This window comes from Cydia strobilella, chromosome 16, assembly GCF_947568885.1.
Source record: "Cydia strobilella chromosome 16, ilCydStro3.1, whole genome shotgun sequence".
Lineage (NCBI taxonomy): Eukaryota > Metazoa > Arthropoda > Insecta > Lepidoptera > Tortricidae > Cydia > Cydia strobilella.
Window position 1 is genome coordinate 2218094 of NC_086056.1, and position 20153 is coordinate 2238246.

Genomic DNA, 20153 nt, shown 5'->3' on the forward strand with positions numbered 1-20153 from the left:
TCAAACCCCGGCTCGTGACCAATAAGTTTTCGGAATTTATGTACGAAATATCATTCGCATATATTTATTAACCAGTCGTTTTTCGGTGAAGAAAAAAACATCCTACAGTTATTTGTGATCTGCGAGCAGTGTGTTAGTTTGCCAACATCAGTGTATGGTGTAAGAAAAGGAATACCACACCAACCATTAATAGAAAGCTGTTCAAATACCTAACTAATCCACGATTGGATTGAATCGTGAATCGACGGAAAGGATTTGTTTTGTTTTAAATACCGACCATCGAGCTCTAAAAACATTTTTCATTTTGTTTCCAGCATGATATATTATATCCCAAAATAAGAGGATTAAGCTACGGGTTAATACCAAATATATAATTGGGATTATATCGAAGCTCGGTTTTTGTTTTCAAACCGTTCTAAACGTTATTTTTTAACCGCTCGCTTAATCCGCGGGAGACCACGGTATGTATGCGGACTATGCGGTAGAGCGCCATCTCTGGACATTACGATTAAACTCATAGAGACGTTTTCACTCTTGACTACTCACAACGTTTGAGACACGAAGAAAACATCGCAATTCCTTACAACAAAAGCTTAAATATCTTCAATTGTTAAAGACGTCAAGTGTCAAAGTAAAAAAAAAGAGAATGTCAAAACCATCAATCTAATCTAACCTAAAATCCTCTAAAAACAATAGTTTCGAATATTTCGATTTCGATATTACGTTATTTTGCTATGATAGATACTAGCTATGACTAGTCAGTATAAGAAATTTATAAAACTCATAGCAAAGTGGCCCTTGGATAGCACTAAGGGTGAGAGGTACGTTGAGAATGGTTATATTGGTTATGTCACAAACCCAGTACATTGATTTTTTGTATTTTTATCTTACAATCTTTTCAGAGACCTGGGAAAAGTAATCAGAGACAAAGTGAAGGAGGCTTTTGAGTCAACAGAGCGGGTGAACCTTGATTCTGAGCTGTGCAATCGTCAATACGCTGCGCTCAACCGCCTTGCAGATAACCACTACAGAAACAAATATAAACGTACGCACAACAGTACGGCGACCGGACTGAGCACCGAAGAGTGTAATCTCATGCTGTCCAGTGAAGTCCTCACTTATTTGAAGGAGGAAAACAAAGGTTTCTTTAGCAAAGTCTTTAACAAAGACTCAAAATGATTATCAGACATTTCCAGCGACTCCGCACCGCTTTGCCGCTTCGGAGATTCTCTACAGAAGCTGTAGAGTACAAAGACCACACTCCCGTTCTACTAAATGAAGCTATAAAACATCTAAGTCCAAAAGACAATGAGTATTACATTGATATGACATTCGGAGCTGGCGGGCATTCTAGAAAAATACTTGAATCTTCAGATTGTAATCTTATAACACTAGACAGAGACCCAGTTGCTTTTTCGAAAGCTCAGGAACTCGCTGAAGAATATCCCAACAGAGTCACACCGCTTTTAGGTAGATTTAGTGAGTTACCGAACCTTCTGAAAGAGAAAGGTATCAAACAACAATCAGTAGATGGAATTTTATTTGACTTTGGTTGTTCCTCCATGCAACTTGATAATGGAGAAAGAGGCTTTTCAGTTAGCAAGAATGGGTATTTAGACATGCGAATGGATGCAGGTCGGGACCCAAATCAAATAACGGCTAGGGAAGTACTTGCTACAGCTAATGAGCATGAGTTGTACAAAATATTTAAAATCTATGGTGAAGAGAAAAAAGCAGCAAAAATCGCGCAAACGATTATTCAAGCCAGATACATGATCAAAAATATAGATACAACACAAGAGTTAGTTGATATCGTCAATTCTTGCTGTCCGGATGAGATTCGATTAGACAAGCTACAAAGACCACAGTCAAATGCTACAAAAATATTCCAAGCTTTACGTATCTTTGTTAATAATGAATTGAACGAAATTAACTATGGGATGGTCTTAGCGAAATACTATCTAAAAATCCATGGCCGCCTTGTCACGATAACTTTCCATTCATTAGAAGACACAATAATAAAAAGGCATATAGCTGGTAATATTGTGAATGAAGTAGCAAACCCTGTCCCGTTAAAGTACCTGAGTCCTACAATGGTGCAGGATCAGGATACAATCAACTATTTTATGGACACGCCCTGGAGAGCCATCAACAAGCATGTGGAAGTGCCGTCTGATGAGGAGGTGGAACGGAATCCGAGGAGCAGAAGTGCAAAGTTGAGAGCTGCTATTAAAATTAAATAATATCATCATCTTCCTCAAGTTGTCCCGGCTTTTGCCACGGCTCATGGAAACCTGGGGTCTGCTTCGCAATTTATCCTGAGAATTGTCGTAGGCACTAGTTTTACGTTAGGCACTAAAGTTAAATAATATGAAATGAATAAATATATATTGGTATTTACTCTTTGTTTGATAAACTACATTTCAATGGAATTGTGACATGAACTTACTAAAACCTGAGATTTGTTAATAAACTGCTTTAAAACTAGTAAACTGATGATTTGATTTTCTACCCACAACCCAGTTTGCGCCAGTTCAAACAAGCATTTTTTATGGGCTCCTATGATTTCTCATGCGTGTGATGTTGGTAAAAATAAATAAAATTACATTCATAATTGTGGTACAGCTATATTAACTGCCAAGAGTAAATTATAACTAGTTATTACAAGCACAGCACTAGTAACTAAAATATTGGAAACATTATTTATAACTATACATAAAGTCAGTTTACAACCAAAACTTGCTATCATTACATTTTCAAGATTGTCCCATATTACAACATAATTTTCTCCGTAATTAGTACGATTGTGAACTAGGTATACCCTAGCCACAGGGCGGACACGCTATACATCAAAAATCACTTGCGTTTCTATGTGTGAACGGCACGTCTGTACACGCGACATGCGTCATAGTGTGAGTAAGTTGCGTACTGAGCGGCCGGCAAACGGCCGTCAATCTGGTGTCGCGGGGCGAGGTAATTCGAGTCGGGGCGGGGCGATGCGTGGCCGTTCTGTATGATAATACTATTACTTATTCTGTGCCCTAGCATCGATTAAGTATACAAAATAAGTAATTAAAGTTTTTCTTTGATGTGCTATTATTATTTGTTGGATTTTTAGAGATAGTATTGCAGGCCAATAAGAACGATACTTTGACATCACAATGATATCTAAATGATATTAATTTGTTCTATTGTAATAACTAAATGAAATGATATCGATGTCAGTGTCGGCATTATACATGGTGGCTAAAAAAAAAGTACATTCCCGTTGCCAGGGAGGTTTTGGCATTATACTGAGCAACTTTTACTATGGGACCAACCACGAAAAGGCGAAAAAAATTTTGGCTGGTGCTGGTGGTGATTTCGTGGTTGGTCCCATAGTAAAAGTTGCTCAGTATGAACCCAAAACCTCCCTGGCAACGGGAATGCACTTATTTTTTAGCCAACCTGTATAGTGCGGCTGTCAGTATAATCCGTATCAGCTAGAGGATTATTCGTTAAAACTAGAACAATTTATACATAGCGTCTTGAAGTGCTTTTTGGGGTGTACTCCCATTTATCCCCGCCAGGCACTTATGGGAATAGGTTCCTATAAATCGTTCCCATTTGTCCCTTCGCCTCATGTATGGCAGCGCTCAAGTGGTGCGGGGACAAATGGGAATACACCCTTATAAACTTATTGAATGTACTCTTATTGATTATGTGGTCTCAAAGCTTACCAGGTAGCATTTATAGGTCATTATGACGCCAAAGACGTCATTATGACGCCAAAGACGTCGTTATGACGCCAACGACGTCATTATGACGCCAAAGACGTCATTATGACGCCAGACGTCATTATGACGTCGCTGACGTCACTGCTACCTGGGTTGTAGGTACCTGCAAGCTTTGACACCACATAATCGTTCTTTGAAAACCAGTGGCACTATACAAAATAAAGAACCATTCAAATTAGTCACGTTGTTCGATTTATCACAAGTTTAATTTTGAGGAACCAGTTATTTTGTAAAACACCACTATCGTTTTCAAGGAGCGATATTTTTTTAAATAATGTGGACATAACTTAAATATCGTTCTCGTAACCCAACATCATCGGCGAGAGCAAGGCTGCTCGGCTTCGCTGGCTCGGCCACATGGAGAGGATGGGAGAGGATCGTGCGGCCAAGAGAGCTTATCTGGGGCGACTAACTGGGAGACGTCCGGTCGGAAGGCCTAGGTACCGGCATAGAGTAACTTATACTAGAGCGGTACTGTCATAGTAAATTTTGTAACCCCAGCAAATTCACTGCCATCTGTCGACACACTTTAAAACTAAAAATGAAGATTTATAAAATTACGATAGAATGTATTTAAATATAGATAAATGATTTTTTTACTTGCATTAATTATTTTTATGATTTTGACCCATGTTCTTTCACTGATATGCGTTAAAATTGTTAAATAACAAACGAAACCGTCAACGCCATCTATACGACTGTAGGCCAAAACTAGTAGCGCCCTCTGAACGAGAATCAAATTTTCTTGATTTTCGAGGCACGTTTTTTCCTTAGACTGTATCCATCTATTACGGAGTTATATCTATCTTTGGTACCGGTGGATCGATGAGGTCCAGAAGGACCTATGTGACATCCAGGCGGCTGAATGGCGTCGGATCGCACAGGATAGGAACGAATGGCGAAACCTAGTATCGGAGGCCAAGATCCACTTTGGGTCGCTGAGCCAACGAAGTAAGTATAACTTAAATATATTCGGATCTGCTTAGTCCAACTAGCTTTTGAAACGGAATATATAACACTTTGCCTTTTTAAATACAGATATTGGTATATTTCCGGACTAGATTTTTTCATGGTTGTTGATTCTTGTATTTTATATATTTATGCAAAGATGAGTAAGATTTCAATTTGTAACATTACTTCATAAAGACGGGTCTTAGAAAAAATTACGTTTTATGTATGGGAGCCCCACTTAAATATTTATTTTATTCTGTTTTAGTATTTACATCATCTGTGAAAATTTCAGCCTGGTGACCGACGGACAGACAGATGGACAGAGGAGTCTTAGTAATGGGGTCCCGTTTTTACCCTTTGGGTACGGAACCCTAAAAACGCTATAAGCGTACATAATTCAGATTAAAATGCGGTTTCGTAAGTACAAACCAGCTGAATGCAATGGACTTTATTAAAACACTATGCTTATTGCCTTCTCGCTCGCACAGTGGCAGTGACTAGGACAGCAATATAATTATGCGCGTGCGATAGCGTCCTTATTTGTGACGTTCTCAAGCAAAAGGTACCACATTGTCGCTTACCTTAAGGATGAATTTTGCTCGTATCTTTATACTAATGACCTATCAGAGCGTCCTTATGGCAACCGGCAATGTGGTACCTTTTGATCGAGAATGTCACATTTTATACGAGAGAGAGAGAGAGAGCAAGAGCGTCGCCAGGAGGAGGCATTGGGGTAAGGGGCAGCTACCCTCCTAAATAGTATTTAGTCTTGAAGTATATGCACATGTCATTTTTATGGCAGTGAAATAAAAATAAAAAACCGGCCAAGTGCCAGTCGGACTCGCGCACCGAGGGTTCCGTGCTTTTTAGTATTTGTTGTTATAGCGGCAACAGAAATACATAATCTGTGAAAATTTCAACTGTCTAGCTATCACGGTTCATGAGATGAGATACAGCCTGGTGACAGACAGAAGGACAGCGGAGTCTTAGTAATAGTACGGAACTCTAAAAAGCACATACATAAAAGAACATACAAGCGGATTAAGGATACATCATATACGAGTAAATAAATAGCGTCTAATTTTACATAGGCTTGGTACTTTACATATTATATTATCAAATACAAATAGAGGGAAGTAGACGAACGCTCCATACAAACGTAGTTCCCATTTTCCTCTCTGAATACTAACAGAAAATATTATTAGACAATTCGATGTACATATATACAAGTGTAACAAAAATAGTGGGGATCAGTTTAAGGGCATATTCGATATCGTGTTCTGATTAGGAAAAAGTAAAAAAAAAATTTTGGCAATTTTTTTTTTATGAAGCAGGAGCCCGTTTCTCAAAAGCTTGTAATACATCAACATCAACATCAAACATCATCATCAAACATTTATTCAGCAAATGGGCCACAGGGGCACTTTTACATGTCAATTTTTACAAGCAAAAAAATTAACCAAAAATACCAAAAAACAAACACAAATATGGAATCAATGAAATATTAGATAATTTGTTAGCGATGTATCCAGTCTAAATGTCGAATTACACAAAAAAAATAATATACAAACAACAGACAAATACTAAAATTGTTTAGAGATGTAAAAGTCTCTAGGAGAGGTGTAAAGGGTCTCTAATACAAGTGGAAGTCCCTTTCTAACAAAATCTGTCAAAAAGTGACATCCGCTTGTATTACAAGTTACAAGCTTTTGAAAAACGGGCCCAGGTCGTCTAAATCTTCCATACAAAAGATAAAAAAAAAACGCGTCAAATATTTTTTTCTTCTACTTTTTCCTGATCAGAACACGATACCCACTATTTTTGTTACACCTATTATTACATTTAGAAGCTAATACAAAAATATGGCTTTTTTCGCTACCTAAAACAGGGTATTCGTTAACTGTCCTCTCTGGGTATTGACATTATTATACACGGTGGCTAAAAAATAAGTGCATTCCCGTTGCCAGGGAGGTTTTCGAATTATACTGAGCAACTTTTACTATGGGACCAAAACCGAAATCGCGAAAAAATTTTTTACCCTCCCATAGAAAATGGACCAGCCAAAATGTATGAAACAGCCAAATTTTTTGTCCAGAGAGGACAGTTACGAATACCTACAGTACCTATGTTTGAAAAATTCACAATATTGTTAGGTTTCACATCGGTGCGTTTGAAAATTTTATTGAAGTTTCTAAATTTATTTACATTCTAATATTTTGGGAATATATTCACACAAATAGAGAGTCTTAGGCAATTGTAAAATGTACTAACATTTTTTTTTTTAAATTTGAGTATGTTTTTCACAATACTATCAATTTTGATAGAAGAAAAGTGTCTGCTAAATTTTGTTATTTGGGTAAATCAACTTTTAGAACACTGATTTCGTGTTTTAAACTCTTTAGCAAAGAAAAATCGATATTTCAAAAACCATGTTGGTTTTTTACTTTTTTGTTTACACGGACATTATTAGATCCATAAGTATTTAATTAACACATTAAAATTAACAACTTGATTGGATAAAAGTTATATTTTGCACGGTAACGCAGCAGAAAAATACAAAAATGGTGTGTCCCTGATTTTTGTATAGGAGAAAACATTTTTCTGCTCATTAAGTGGTCTAAAAGTTGATTCGCCCATTTAATGTAGTTGCATTGCAGCATTGCAGGCATCCATTGGCTACTTTGCATCAGGCGGGCCTTATGCTTATTTGCCAACAGTGTCGTATAAAAACAAATTGTGTTTATTTTGCAAATGACTGTACAGTCGAGTTCATAAATATGTATACATCTCTTAACCTTAATAAACTGCAAGATGGTGAAAAAATGTATATAGTTTGTCAAAGGACTGTCTCATTTCAAACATAGCCAGAGAGAATCATCTTTGTCTTACACTAGTACTCTTCTACTAGTCTTACTCAAAAGAAAAGGATGAGTATAGTTTTTTTTTGTTCTTATTTACTGACAATTTGGTTTGACCAACTATAGGTAACTCGACTCTACTAAAACCAAAACTACCAAAAGACACTTTTTATCTGTTATTATAATTGATAGTAATATCAAATCCAAGCAGAATGAGACCAAAATTTACTTTAATTGGCAATTTTATATGCTTTCCTTGCACAACAATCTATTATTATAACAAGTACTAGTTACTCCTCAATTTCTACTAAGCTGCTCATAGCTGTCTAAAGAAAGGACGCTTATCACGAGCAATTTCGTTACGTTGACCCGCCTGTTCTTATCTCTATCGCACGCGTATAATTAATATTGCTGTACCGCTCGCACAGTGCATTGACCGCCGGCATCATGGGCAGCAATCTAATTACGCGCGTGCGATAGAGATAGGAATAGCTGTCAGTGCTCAGCGTCCTGTCTTTATCTTACAATTCACTATATCATTAAAACTCTTAAAGATACTTTCAAACTACACTTCCCATATATCCAGGGCACGGCAGCGATCCCAATACTAATTTGATCCTTAACGCGTCGACATAAAGTCTATTCCTCACTAGCACTTAACTGTCTCTGCCTGTCTTCAAGTCATCCTAGAAAGAAAAGGAGAAAATTACCTACATAAAACATATTGTTTTCATTGTTTTAGGTTGTAAGTTTTAGTAGTTTGTACTGTATTTTTTGTTTATTTGTACACCTTTTATATTTTTATATTAGATTGTAAATTTTGGGTTTCTTGCCTGCCAAATAAAGAATTTATTATTATTATTATAAATAAATGTGTGTGTGTGTGTTCTCAACCAGAAGGATACTTATATATATATAATATAGCTTATTAGCTTCGCATTTTGAAATCAACCTTATTGGCTAGCGACAATGTGGTACCTTTTGGTTGAAAACGTCACAAATAAAATAACAGTCGTACACGTATATTTTAGTTCGTGACTTTGCAATCTTATAACATAAATGATGAGGTATCGGTATCAGAAAACTTAACATTATTATATCTAATATTGTCTTCGGTTACCGCGATAGTTACTCATGAAATAAAACTATGGAACGAAACTATGAAACGTCGGGATGTATTATAAATTCAATATACGCGATATAATCCGTTTTCATAGTTTTATTTCATTATTATATCTACTTTAAGTATTAAAAGTTAATATATCAAGACACTAGGTAATATAAAACCAGCCATGGACATGTTTTTCATTATGAAGATCCTAAAATACTCTCTTCTAATACAGGATGGCTAAAAAATAAGTGCATTCCTGTTGCCAGGGAGGTTTTGGGATTATACTGAGCAACTTGTACTATGGGACCAACACCGAAATTGCGAAAAAAAATTGGCCGTTTCATACATTTTGGCTGGTCCATTTTGTATGGGAGGGTAAATTTTTTTTCGCGATTTCGTGGTTGGTCCCATAGTAAAAGTTGCTCAGTATGATCCCAAAACCTCTCTGGCAACGGGAATACACTTATTTTTAGCCACCCTGTATATTGTGGAGATTCTTAGGGTCTTGTTTAGGTAAACTGAAATAAATTCCTTTCCTTCGTATATGATATTTATTTCAGTTTATAGTTTAAATAGTAGTGTGTCTACTTGAAAAACCACAAATTAAAAAATATTTTCATAGAAAATAATTTAATTTGTTCTTAGAGTCTTGTTTAGGTGATGATAACTACCTATTAAGTGCGGTTGAATGTAAAGTGAGCTCTAACTCGTATCGTGTCGTGTCGTGTCGTGTCACTCGCTGATAATATTCTGCTGACCGACATACGGGCATATTTAGTAATGAATGGTGTGGATGATATGGTGTTGGAGCTGGGAGAGATCGCTCTTTAGCGATAAAGCCACTTGTTGTTTACATCTGTCATGTATTAGGGTTCTGTACCTCAAAATTGGTATACATATGCAAGTTTTTGACCCAGACGGACATGCAACGTAAACAAATGAATTTTGAACATAGGGCCACTTTTAGGGAAAAATTAGAACATTTAAAAAAAATGTGTGAAAATCTCAATTTTTTTTTTGGATAAACAGTAGAAGTTATTCAAGAAAATAGGCAAAAAATGATCAACCCCCCCCCCCCTTATCTCCAAAACTACTGAGTCTTAATTACTTAGTTTTTGATCCGACCCCTACGAGTTTTTAAAGACATTTTACTCAAGTTTCACATAAAAAATACGAATAAATATTGAAGGTGTGCAAGTTGTGCTATGAGAACCAATAAGTCCATCCTAGAGGAGCTGAAAATCACCACGCGGCTCTCTACAATATGTCAAGAACGCGCACTCAGCTTTTTTGGACATATCATGCGGTCTAAGAAGCATGACCTAGAAAGGCATATTATCTTGGGTCAAATGGATGGCAAGCGCGGGCGAGGAAAAGCACCCACGAGATGGTCTGATGGTGTGAAGGGGGTGGTTGGCGGCAACATGCAGTGCGTGACTCATGTGGCTTATGACCGCACACTATGCAGACAGAGCATACATGGTCGCGATCCTCAGCAATGAGGGACCGAGGAAGAAGGAAGAAGCAAGTTGTGCAACAAAGAGGGTTTGTGTTGTACCACTTGTACCTGTTAAGTGCGGTTGACGGAGGAGAGCACGTTCCGCTTGGCGCGGTCGGTGGCGGCGGCGGCGGCGTCGCGCATGTTGTGCAGCGACTGCAGCGGCGACAGCGGCGTCGGCGTGTGCTGCTGCTGCTGCGTGGGGAACAGGCTGTGGAGGACGCCGTTGAAACCGTTGTACTGGAACAAAGGGCCCATTTTACCAGCTTTTATTTAACTTGACCCTGGACCTGGGCATGTCCTTGAACTACGTCCAAAAGAGAGGTATGGGCACAGTGAATGTCATCTCGCTTTGTGTAGCAGGGCGCAGCACAGCGGATGTCATTCCAGATCTAGAGCAGAGCCCGACTGGGGAAGTACCCCTTACAGAAAACCGCAGCCAAATAACACTAGACCCTACTCATAGTATTGTGTTCCTGCCGGTGAGTAAGGTTGCCAGAGCTCAACGAGGGTGCGGAGTATTAGAGTTGGCAACGCGCATGTAACTCCTCTGGAGTTGCAGGCGTACATAAGCTACGGTGACTGCTTAACATCAGGCGGGCTGTATGCTTATTTGCCACCGACGTAGTATTAAAAAAAACGACATGTTTGTATGTAATGTAACTAACTATTTTTTCAACCACTTTCAACCACTTCCTGATATCCGATGAAGCTGAAAATTTGTATACATATGTATGTCGGGTGACAATGCAATATTATGGTACTATTGAGATGATCTGATGATGGAGACATGAAGTGGCCATAGGAACTCGGTGATAAAACAACGCAAACTAATTGTGTTTAGAGTTTTTAGAATTGTCTCGATGAGTATTAGTTGCCTGTGGAAAGAAAAGTACAGTCAGAAATAAAGTGCTTGTACCAAATATTAAATTTTTGCCAAAAACTTATTATTCACCGTAGGAATCTCATAATACCAGAAACAACAACCCAAAACAAGTTTTTCTTTATTCCAATCAGTACATCGTTATATCGAAAATGATAAGCTTTTCTCACACGTAGCAACATATGCGCAAGTTAAATGACACGAATCAAACATTTTAAAACCATTTTGTGCATATAAATATGTTTTTCTCGTCAATTTGCACTAATTTTCGCGTCTTCGTATACATGACTGACACTTAATAAAAGCATACTAAATGTGTTTACATATTAAGGTATATTCTCACTCTCACCAGCTGTGTGTAGTTTTTGTGAAACCTCTCCACGTCGAAAGCGCGAATCGCGTGCTAAAAGCTTGTAAAGACTTGTGAATGCTATAAACTCACCATTTGCGAGCAGTTTTTGCGGAATCTATCTACGCCGAACGCGCGAATGGCGCGCGAAAAGCCAAACACCTGCGAGTCGATCCACGCGGAGCGCTTCGCCACCGTGGAGCCGGCGCCCGCGCTGCGGTACTCCACGCGCTCTATTACGCTCTGAAACAAATCAACTTCATGAAATATTACACTTATTTGTGATGTTTTCAACCAAAGGGTACCACATTGTCGCTTGTCGATAAGGTTGATTTCTAATTGAAGCTATATCGAAATAGCGCCTTACTGACAAGCGACAATAAGTATCCTTTTGGTTGAAAATGGCACATTTATTTAATCGTAAGGCTTATAACTGGTCGCTTACACAGGGTGGCTAAAAAATAAGTGCATTCCCGTTGCCAGGGAAGTTTTGGGATTATACTGAACAACTTTTACTATGGGGCCAACCACAACCACGAAATCGCGAAAAAAAAATTTACCCTCCCATAGAAAACGGACCAGCCAAAATGTATGAAACAGCCAAATTTCTTTTCGCGATTTCGGGGTTGGTCCCATAGTAAAAGTTGCTCAGTATAATCTCAAAACCTCTCTGGCAACGGGAATGCACTTATTTTTTAGCCACCGTGTATAATATTGGTGGAAGTATAATAATTAATTACTTATTGAGTAGGTACTAAAATTTGAACATCCAGTTTCTTCACTCATCGGGCTGCGTTCCCACCAGGGCAGTGCACGTCCAAACTCCGGTATATTTCCTCTTGGGGCAGTCGTAGATGATGTGTGTAACAGACTGCACTGAACCTCCGCAATCACACGCCGGTGAATTTCGCCAGTCACGCTTAAACATGTAGTCCCCGCAGAGTCCATGTTTCTGAGCCTATTCAGGTGGCACCAATCCTGTCTAGAACCCGAGAAGCCAGGTGGGAATAGTTTTATTCCCATCTGTGTCCGACGTTCCCACCAGGGACTGATGGGAATGTATCATTCCCATTTGTGCCCGCCCCCGGACAGATGGGAATACACCTTTTTAGATGGCAATAGTAAAGACACTTACCATAACTTTAGTGTACCCTAGATTTCTAGTGTATGTGACGAGGACCTTCTTCTCTGGGTCCACGATACTCTCTTCGATGATTTTGACAGACTTCGCGCTGTAGAACCTATAACAATAAACAAAGGGGACTAATATAGTTTAGTAGTTTGACATTGACACACATTGACATTTTTTCAACATTTTTCTGTACTTCTTATTTAATATTTGTAATTATTTTTGTGATAAATATTTGAATGCTGAAATTCCGGCCAGACATGTAAAGAACTGAATTTGTACATATTTACATCTTATATGTAACTCGTGTTTTATCGAATAAACGATTATCTTATCTTATCTTATTACCAATCTTATCTTAATATTAATCTTATCTTATTAGTTGCCAAGCGGACCCCAGGCTCCCATGGAGCCGTGGCAAAATGCCGGGACAACGCGAGGAAGATGATGATGATCTTATCTTATTACCAATCAATGTATAATTAGGGGCGATAGAATGCTACGTACAGATGTAGTGCATAATTATTTTCCATCGTATTTTCACGGAAACTTACAAACGTGTCTTGCTATTTCAGTCAGTCTCGGTACAAAAAGTACTGAGGTTGACTGAAGGCCGTTCCATCGGTTTGCCGCTGTCTCTGTCACATTTCGCAAGAAAGAACGGGAAAGATCATGCGCGCCAAGTGTCAATTTTGATCGAATTTTGTCGATTTTTATTTATTTTAAAAACGTTACCCTACAATATCGAAATTCGAAAGCTATGAAATTACTATTGTTTTTTCTTCTTTTTTTGTTTCTAGTATCACATAATAAATAACCGAGTAAAGTTGGATTAAAAGTCAGAGTTAGAGGATACTTTGGGAATTAATTGTATCGAGCGAAGTGTCATAATTCGTGTATCGGAAGCTATGATATTAAAGATAATATAGTCAAGAACTACATATATTTTTTCCAAGTCTAAGAATATCAACGCCTCTTAGAAAAACAGGATCATATAAGAAGATTTTTCGCCTTCTGGCTCAGGGAACCGCCTGAAGTAACATGACAAATACGAACGTTTACGAGATAATACGATGGAAAACAATTATGCACTACATCTATACAAGTGTACAATGATTGGGATTATAAGAGGGGTGGCTGAAAAGTAATCTATACCTCACTATGAAATAATCTCACGCTTTTCATTAATACCAATAATATCGTTTAGATAGAGGAAGAGTCACATTTGTTATTATAAGTGCTAAATCATCACTTGAGTTGACATTTAATTAATCAACGCCGTGGCGCAATTTTGCGTATGTTTATTATTTGGTCCGATATAACAGCTGTACGTAATACAACCATTGTAATTATTGCAATGCTTTGAAACTTATTATTATCTTTGTCTTTTGTATGTTTTATATTAATTTTGTTGTTTATTATTCTTGTTACCTGTCGTGATGGTGTATTCCCATTTGCCCCGCCCCACGAGACCGCCACCATACACAGAATACAGAGGCGGAGACAAATGGGGATGATTAAGGTATAATAAGCGCCTATTCCCATTTGTGCCCAGCGGCGACAAATGGGAATAAATTAGGTAGGTACGCAGCGTACGGCGTCAACCAGCGACGCTAAAGCTTCAGTAATAAGGCTCCGTATAGAACTCTCCTCCTATACAGCAATTAAAAAACTAATATTTTGGTTATTGATTATGCAAAAACGAAGTATGTCTGGTAAAAGTATAGTTGTTCATTATTTTCTTGGCGCTAAAGTTTACAATGCTGTGTACAAAAGCTTATATTATGCATAAAAAATATTTAGATCAGTACGGTTTCACTCACTATTACTCTACTATTTTCTTATTGTACTGATCTAAATATTTTGAAATATGTCTCACGATAGTTTAATTTCGCTTATATGCATAAGTGCAAAATATTTTCACAACAATCAATCACCCGTTGACCACGAACGCTGTAAAGAGTTCGAAACGTCGGGATGTATTATAAATTCAATATACGCGATATAATCCGTTTTCATAGTTTTATTTTAACAATCAATCTTGATTAGACTGCTCTTTATAACATCAAATTCGATATCTTATATAAGATAAAAGTAATCTTATTCAGTGATAAGATAATTTCAGTAATAGATGTACAATGTTTTCACTGAGATATTCTCACCGGTGACATTATAATGACACCGTGAGGAGAAAAACAAAGTATTTTTGATACAAATTTGATTTGATTTTTGATTCTTTGTAGCAAAAGTCCTATTGTTCATGATCATCATTAAAACTGGTTTAATAATATTTAGAACTTTTTGCTTTGCTATTTGAAATTAAGCTTAGCTTGTTAAAAGCTTTAAGATTTTTTGCAAAACCCCACTAAAAACTACTTTCGGAAAAATCTTGGCATATAGTTTATTCCATAGCCAGATAGATGAGGAAGATAAATTTCTCTAAATCCGCACAATGCGCGGTCATTTAGGTTCCAGGGTGTGGGAATAATCAAACTGCCGACGGTAGGGTGGTAGAAAATTTACCAAAACAATTCTTATAATTATTGCATCACGCATGTAACATATGTACAGACAGCCATCTTTGACCTGCCTGCAGTATGTGTTTTCTGACAGAACTTGAGTGCTGGAACAAAATTATAACTACATACCTCTCCCCCCACTTGGGCACCCTGTTCGTCTTAGTGAGCAGCCTCTTGGTGTACAGACAGCCATCTTTGACCTGCCTGCAGTATGTGTCTTCTGACAGAACATGGGTGCTGGAACAAAATTCATTTGTTAACACATCGAATGCTGGGAACCCGCTCGGCTCTCTGTTCATAGACGCTTTTCTCTACAAAGTGGGAAAACGCTGGGATCGACTACGAGCGTAGCACTACACAACGTTGGCAGTGAATGTGTTAAATAACTTTAATTTAATAGTGCTAGTTATGTATCTTAACTGCCAAAGTAATTTGCAATTCAAACGTTTGTGTTATGCATGAATGCATAATGTTGCATTAATTTGTTACTTTTAACCCGTTATTTTCAGCGATTTTTTTCTCATCAGGTGGTACTGTAATTTTTTGTGTCATTCGTAGTGGTAAAAACTTGGCGGAAACATCTGAGAATAACCTCTCTTAGCATTATGTGTGATATTAAAAAATGTAACATGCCAAAACCATATTTGATTGCTTACGCCCATGATACCTTACTTAAATTAAAAGCAGGTTGTTGACAATGATGGCGTACACATAAGAACTCTGTAGGTGTAGGTGATTTTTATTGTGTGATATGTTGCTCTCATAGAAAAGGGATTTAAGAGTGGTTAGTTCTTTGTAGCAAAGTCCTATTGGTCATGATCATCATTAAAACTGGCTTAATCAATAATCATTTAATGCATTTCCTTTTCCTTGAGAATGACACTTATCTAAAATATCTAAACCAGGAATGCCTCTAATAATAATAGAACATCTTCAACATCAATAACAGTAAATAATAATAAATAAATAATAAATATTATAGGACATTCTTACACAGATTGACTAAGTCCCACAGTAAGCTCAAGAAGGCTTGTGTTGTGGGTACTTAGACAACGATATATATAATATACAAATACATAAATACATAGAAAACACCCAAGACTCAGGAACAAATATCTGTGCTCATCACACAAATAAATGCCCTTACCGGGATTCGAACCCAGGACCATCGGCTTCACAGGCAGGGTCACTACCCACTAGGCCAGACCGGTCGTCGAAATGATGACATAACATAAAACATGCTTAGAACTATGTGATTGTTGACAATGTCAAGTACTCATTATATAAGAGCAATTAAATCTCTACTTAGATAATTAAAACGGCCATTAGAACCTTGAGTGAGCCAACTTGATAATATATTTATATACTATTTGACTGCACAACTAGGGAACAAATCAAAATTGTGGTATTTTCTATAAAAAGGGACATTATTGTCGATGGTGCTAACACCATTATTAACGATGCCCCAAATTATCTTATTCGTTATTGTTGTATACTCGGTGGCTAAAAAATAAATGCTTTCCTGTTGCCAGGCAGGTTTTGAGATTATACTGAGCAACTTTTACTATAGGACCAACCCCGAAATCGCAAAAAAATTGGCTTTTTCATATATTTTGACTGGTCCATTTTCTATGGGAGGGAATTTTTTTTTCCTGATTTCGTGGTTGGTCCCATAGTAAAAGTTGCTCAGTATAATCCCAAAACCTTCCTGGCAACGAGTATGCACTTATTTTTTAGCCACCTGTATAGTCACACTATTAAATATAAATTTCCCTCTTGCTGTTGAGTCAGCTGGGCCTTGGTGTTCCGAGGCGAAGGGTTTTGTGAGGGATCTGGGTAGGCGCTTGCGGGATAGGGGTTGTGATCCTAGGTCTGGTGCGTACCTGGTCCAACGTATATCTCTGGCGGTTCAGCGGGGGAACGCCGCTGGTATTATGGGGACGTTTGAGCCGGGTACTTACCGGATTAGGGTTTAGGTTTGCTCTTTTGTGTTATTATTATTGTACTCATAATTTTTTCTTTGTTTTCAATCAATGTTGACAATGCGTGTTGCAGATAATTTACGTGTAAACGAACGTTCTGTTTTGACGAAACCTGAGGTGGATGAGCTTATTGTAATGTGACAAAGCCTGCGCTGTGGATCTGATGGTATGCCTTTTTGTTTTTTTTTGGTTAATAAATTTTTTATGTTTTAATTTAAAACTGAAATAGATGTCATATACTTGAGAAAAGTCTGGAGTTGGAGTGGAGGGCTTGGTCATTTTTTTTTCCTCCCCCTTTAGAGTTGCCCAAAGACGCCTAGGCTTTCAAAGATTGCATATATGTACTAGGGACTTTGTGCAGACCCCTGGCATATAGTAATAATAGATTTGTGAGAATCGCAAGGAAATCTATACCAAGTTTAATTGATATTTTGTATGTACAAAGTACAAACTACAAATTTCGCATTGCATTGAAGCAATTCTTTATTTTACAAGTTACAGATCTTGTAATAGCATGCATCCTGAAATAAAACTATGAAAACGGATTATATCGCGTATATTGAATTTATAATACATCCCGACGTTTCGAACTCTTTACAGCGTTCGTGGTCAACATACGTAGTTTTATTTCCGGTAACCGAAGACAATATTAGCATGCATCCTGATTAAAATTTATACTAGTCATCTCAATTGTGACCAATTGATTGATGTTCTAGTGGAGATGTAACTCATGGTATGCAATTGTGTATGCATCGCTGCATACAAATTCACGTCTTTGTACAGTACAAAGAAACTAATATTATTTAATGTATGTTGTATATTTAGAATGGAAGACACAACAAAGATTATAAATAAACATTAGGGTACTTAACAGTATCGTAGTATTTTGTGAGATAAATAAATTCTGTTTATGTTGATATTAAATAACAATAATTGCTATAACTGTTTTGAATGATTCACGGTAAGTTTCACTAGACTTATATTGACCGGGATATGGACCGTGACGATTACCTTTTGTATTATATAGTATCCAAAAAGTAATATTTACCTACTCACAAACCAGCAAATATGGTATACTATGCTATACAATTTAAAACAGCAAAATATGCCTTACCTCTGTGGATTAGGGTATCTTTTCCAATAGCCAGATGCCACCTGATCCCAACTGAAGTTAAATGTACTAGTATTTTCAAAGTATCTTGCCATTTTACTTTACTGTTTTTATAATGGAATGATTGTAAACAAGACGACCTCAGCACGCCATCTTGCTGGACCCCGACACCTAAAACACGACACATGTTTATGTAAAAAAATACATATCTAAGCCCACATATCAAGTTACATAAACTCTAAGTGGGTCAAATTTAATGTGCTTGCCGTTTTGTTTCCAATAAACGGCTGGAGGACCTTATAATGTGGTACAATATAAGCAACAAAGACTTTCTACCTTAAGTCACGTATAAACGAACTTGATGTAAATATCACGATCAACCTAATTTAAATGAATTGAAGGACACCGCAACTTCAATAAACAATCAATTAAACACACGTTTTTGGAATAAATACTGTAGTAAACTTAAAAAGAAAGTTTAAATGAGCAATGTAACAAAACAAAGACGAAAGGATAAAGAATATTCGAAAAAATCAAGGATATTACCTTTTAGCCGGAATTATGGAATTAATATTGTAACTTCCTGATTTTGATCCTAGTTACAACCACTGACTTGCTGCACTAATCCTATTTAGAGGATATGGTTCGTAATCTTATTAATAAACACGTGTTATCATTCATATTTCAGGTGTTTTTGATAAAATTTTGATAACAGATGACATTTTTGTTCCAGAGTCCATCTGTGAGTGAATGAACTGACTGAATGAAAGCTGGACCTGGACAAACTGAACTGTCATAAATGGTGAATGACTCATGAATGAAAAAGAGCGTTTTAGGCTATCCAGACGAGGACAATTTTTCGCCAATCTGATTAAATTGTCCGATCAAATCAGGCCGTGCGGATTCGAACGCCAATTTGGCCACTCACAAATTTTTAAATTTATGGTGATATTTGAGCGCTCTTAATGAGGGATAACGCGTAAGAATTCGCCGCTAGGGGCGCTAGTGTAGATGGTGGTCTTATCCATAGTTCGAAATGTCAAATGTCACTTCAATGACTGACAGCTGTTCTTTAGTCTTTTGGACCACCATCAACAGTGGCGCCGGACTTCCGGTTCGAGCGCCATCTTGATAGTTAGCATCGTGATTAATTACTTTGTTTTTTGCTCATTAATATTGTTTAAAGTGTAATATCGATAGCTTATTATACAGTAAACTAATGTGGTAGTGTGCAGTGAATGGAGAATTAATTTTGAAGCGCGTTTAACCACCATCTTGGAGTCAACGGCCGGTAGTCCACGTGCTTCTTGTAAAGTCTAGCTATCGATTTACAAGAGCTAACAAATCACCGTACACTGTCTTGTACAACCGTACAATTTTTGTCGTTTTTAAACCTCTTAATACCTTGATACTGGTGAAATAGCCCACTGGGCTGAAGCCATAATTTTAAAAGAAGAAGAACAGAGGCGCCGACTGGTGAGCAAAAAAACGATAGCCCTCATTAAAAAAATGCCCCCAACCGCAAATACTAGGGTCACAAATTGGTATTATTGCGTCAGTACGGCGGCGAATTCGGCGTGAGTCCGCACGGCCTGATTTGATCGGACTGTCCTCGTCTTGACAGGCTTTTATCTACGACGTTTTTTTTTGATCATTTATTTATCTACGACGTTGGTTCACTTCTTAATTCAAGAAATTTAAAATTTTCCAAGTTATGGCCTAGATGCGAGTCCTTAAGGGCCCTCCACACTCGTGCGCGAATCGCGGCGCGAAGCCGCAAACACGAGTGTGGAGTCTAGTTCGCTAATCAGCGAAATCGACTCCACACTCGCGTTCGCGGCTCCGCGCCGCGTAGTCCGGAGCGCCCTTTAAGCTTTTACTTTCTTCGTTTTTTTTTACTTAAAAATAACATCGCATCTTCGGTTTTTCGTGTTTTCTCATTGATATAAATTTAAATAAATTTGGCTGTATAGACATTTGCCGGTG

The 20153-nt window shown here is 37.6% G+C and overlaps 2 protein-coding genes across 2 annotated transcripts; one reads left to right on the forward strand and one right to left on the reverse strand.

Annotated features, from left to right (window-relative positions):
- The first annotated feature begins 655 nt into the window (after positions 1-655).
- LOC134748565 (probable methyltransferase-like protein 15 homolog) lies at positions 656-2319 on the forward strand. Its single transcript, XM_063683355.1, has 3 exons — positions 656-821; positions 903-1155; positions 1197-2319. The coding sequence occupies exons 1-3, from the start codon at positions 751-753 to the stop codon at positions 2241-2243; spliced, it is 1371 nt and encodes a 456-aa protein (XP_063539425.1). The 5' UTR covers positions 656-750; the 3' UTR covers positions 2244-2319.
- Positions 2320-2611: 292 nt separating this feature from the next.
- Positions 2612-18916, reverse strand: LOC134748362 (protein preli-like). Its single transcript, XM_063683147.1, has 7 exons — positions 18714-18916; positions 18171-18338; positions 15204-15311; positions 12562-12667; positions 11520-11669; positions 10264-10434; positions 2612-8271 (listed from the first exon to the last, which is right to left on the reverse strand). Exons 2-6 carry the CDS (start codon positions 18260-18262, stop codon positions 10267-10269), a joined length of 624 nt encoding a protein of 207 aa, XP_063539217.1. The 5' UTR covers positions 18263-18338; positions 18714-18916; the 3' UTR covers positions 2612-8271; positions 10264-10266.
- Between the last annotated feature and the right edge of the window lie 1237 nt (positions 18917-20153).

Bases quoted from the DNA above. Each gene is read 5' to 3' on its own strand.
- LOC134748362 (XM_063683147.1), bottom strand. From the start codon at position 18,262: ATGGCAAGATACTTTGAAAATACTAGTACATTTAACTTCAGTTGGGAT. The intron at 12,668-15,203 runs GTATGTAGTTAT...TTATTGTTATAG, and splicing joins GTGCCCAAGTGGGGGGAGAG to GTTCTACAGCGCGAAGTCTG. The intron at 11,670-12,561 runs GTAAGTGTCTTT...GATTTGTTTCAG, and splicing joins TAGGGTACACTAAAGTTATG to AGCGTAATAGAGCGCGTGGA.
- LOC134748565 (XM_063683355.1), top strand. From the start codon at position 751: ATGACTAGTCAGTATAAGAAATTTATAAAACTCATAGCAAAGTGGCCC. The intron at 822-902 runs GTACGTTGAGAA...CAATCTTTTCAG, and splicing joins GATAGCACTAAGGGTGAGAG to AGACCTGGGAAAAGTAATCA. The intron at 1,156-1,196 runs GTCTTTAACAAA...AGACATTTCCAG, and splicing joins ACAAAGGTTTCTTTAGCAAA to CGACTCCGCACCGCTTTGCC.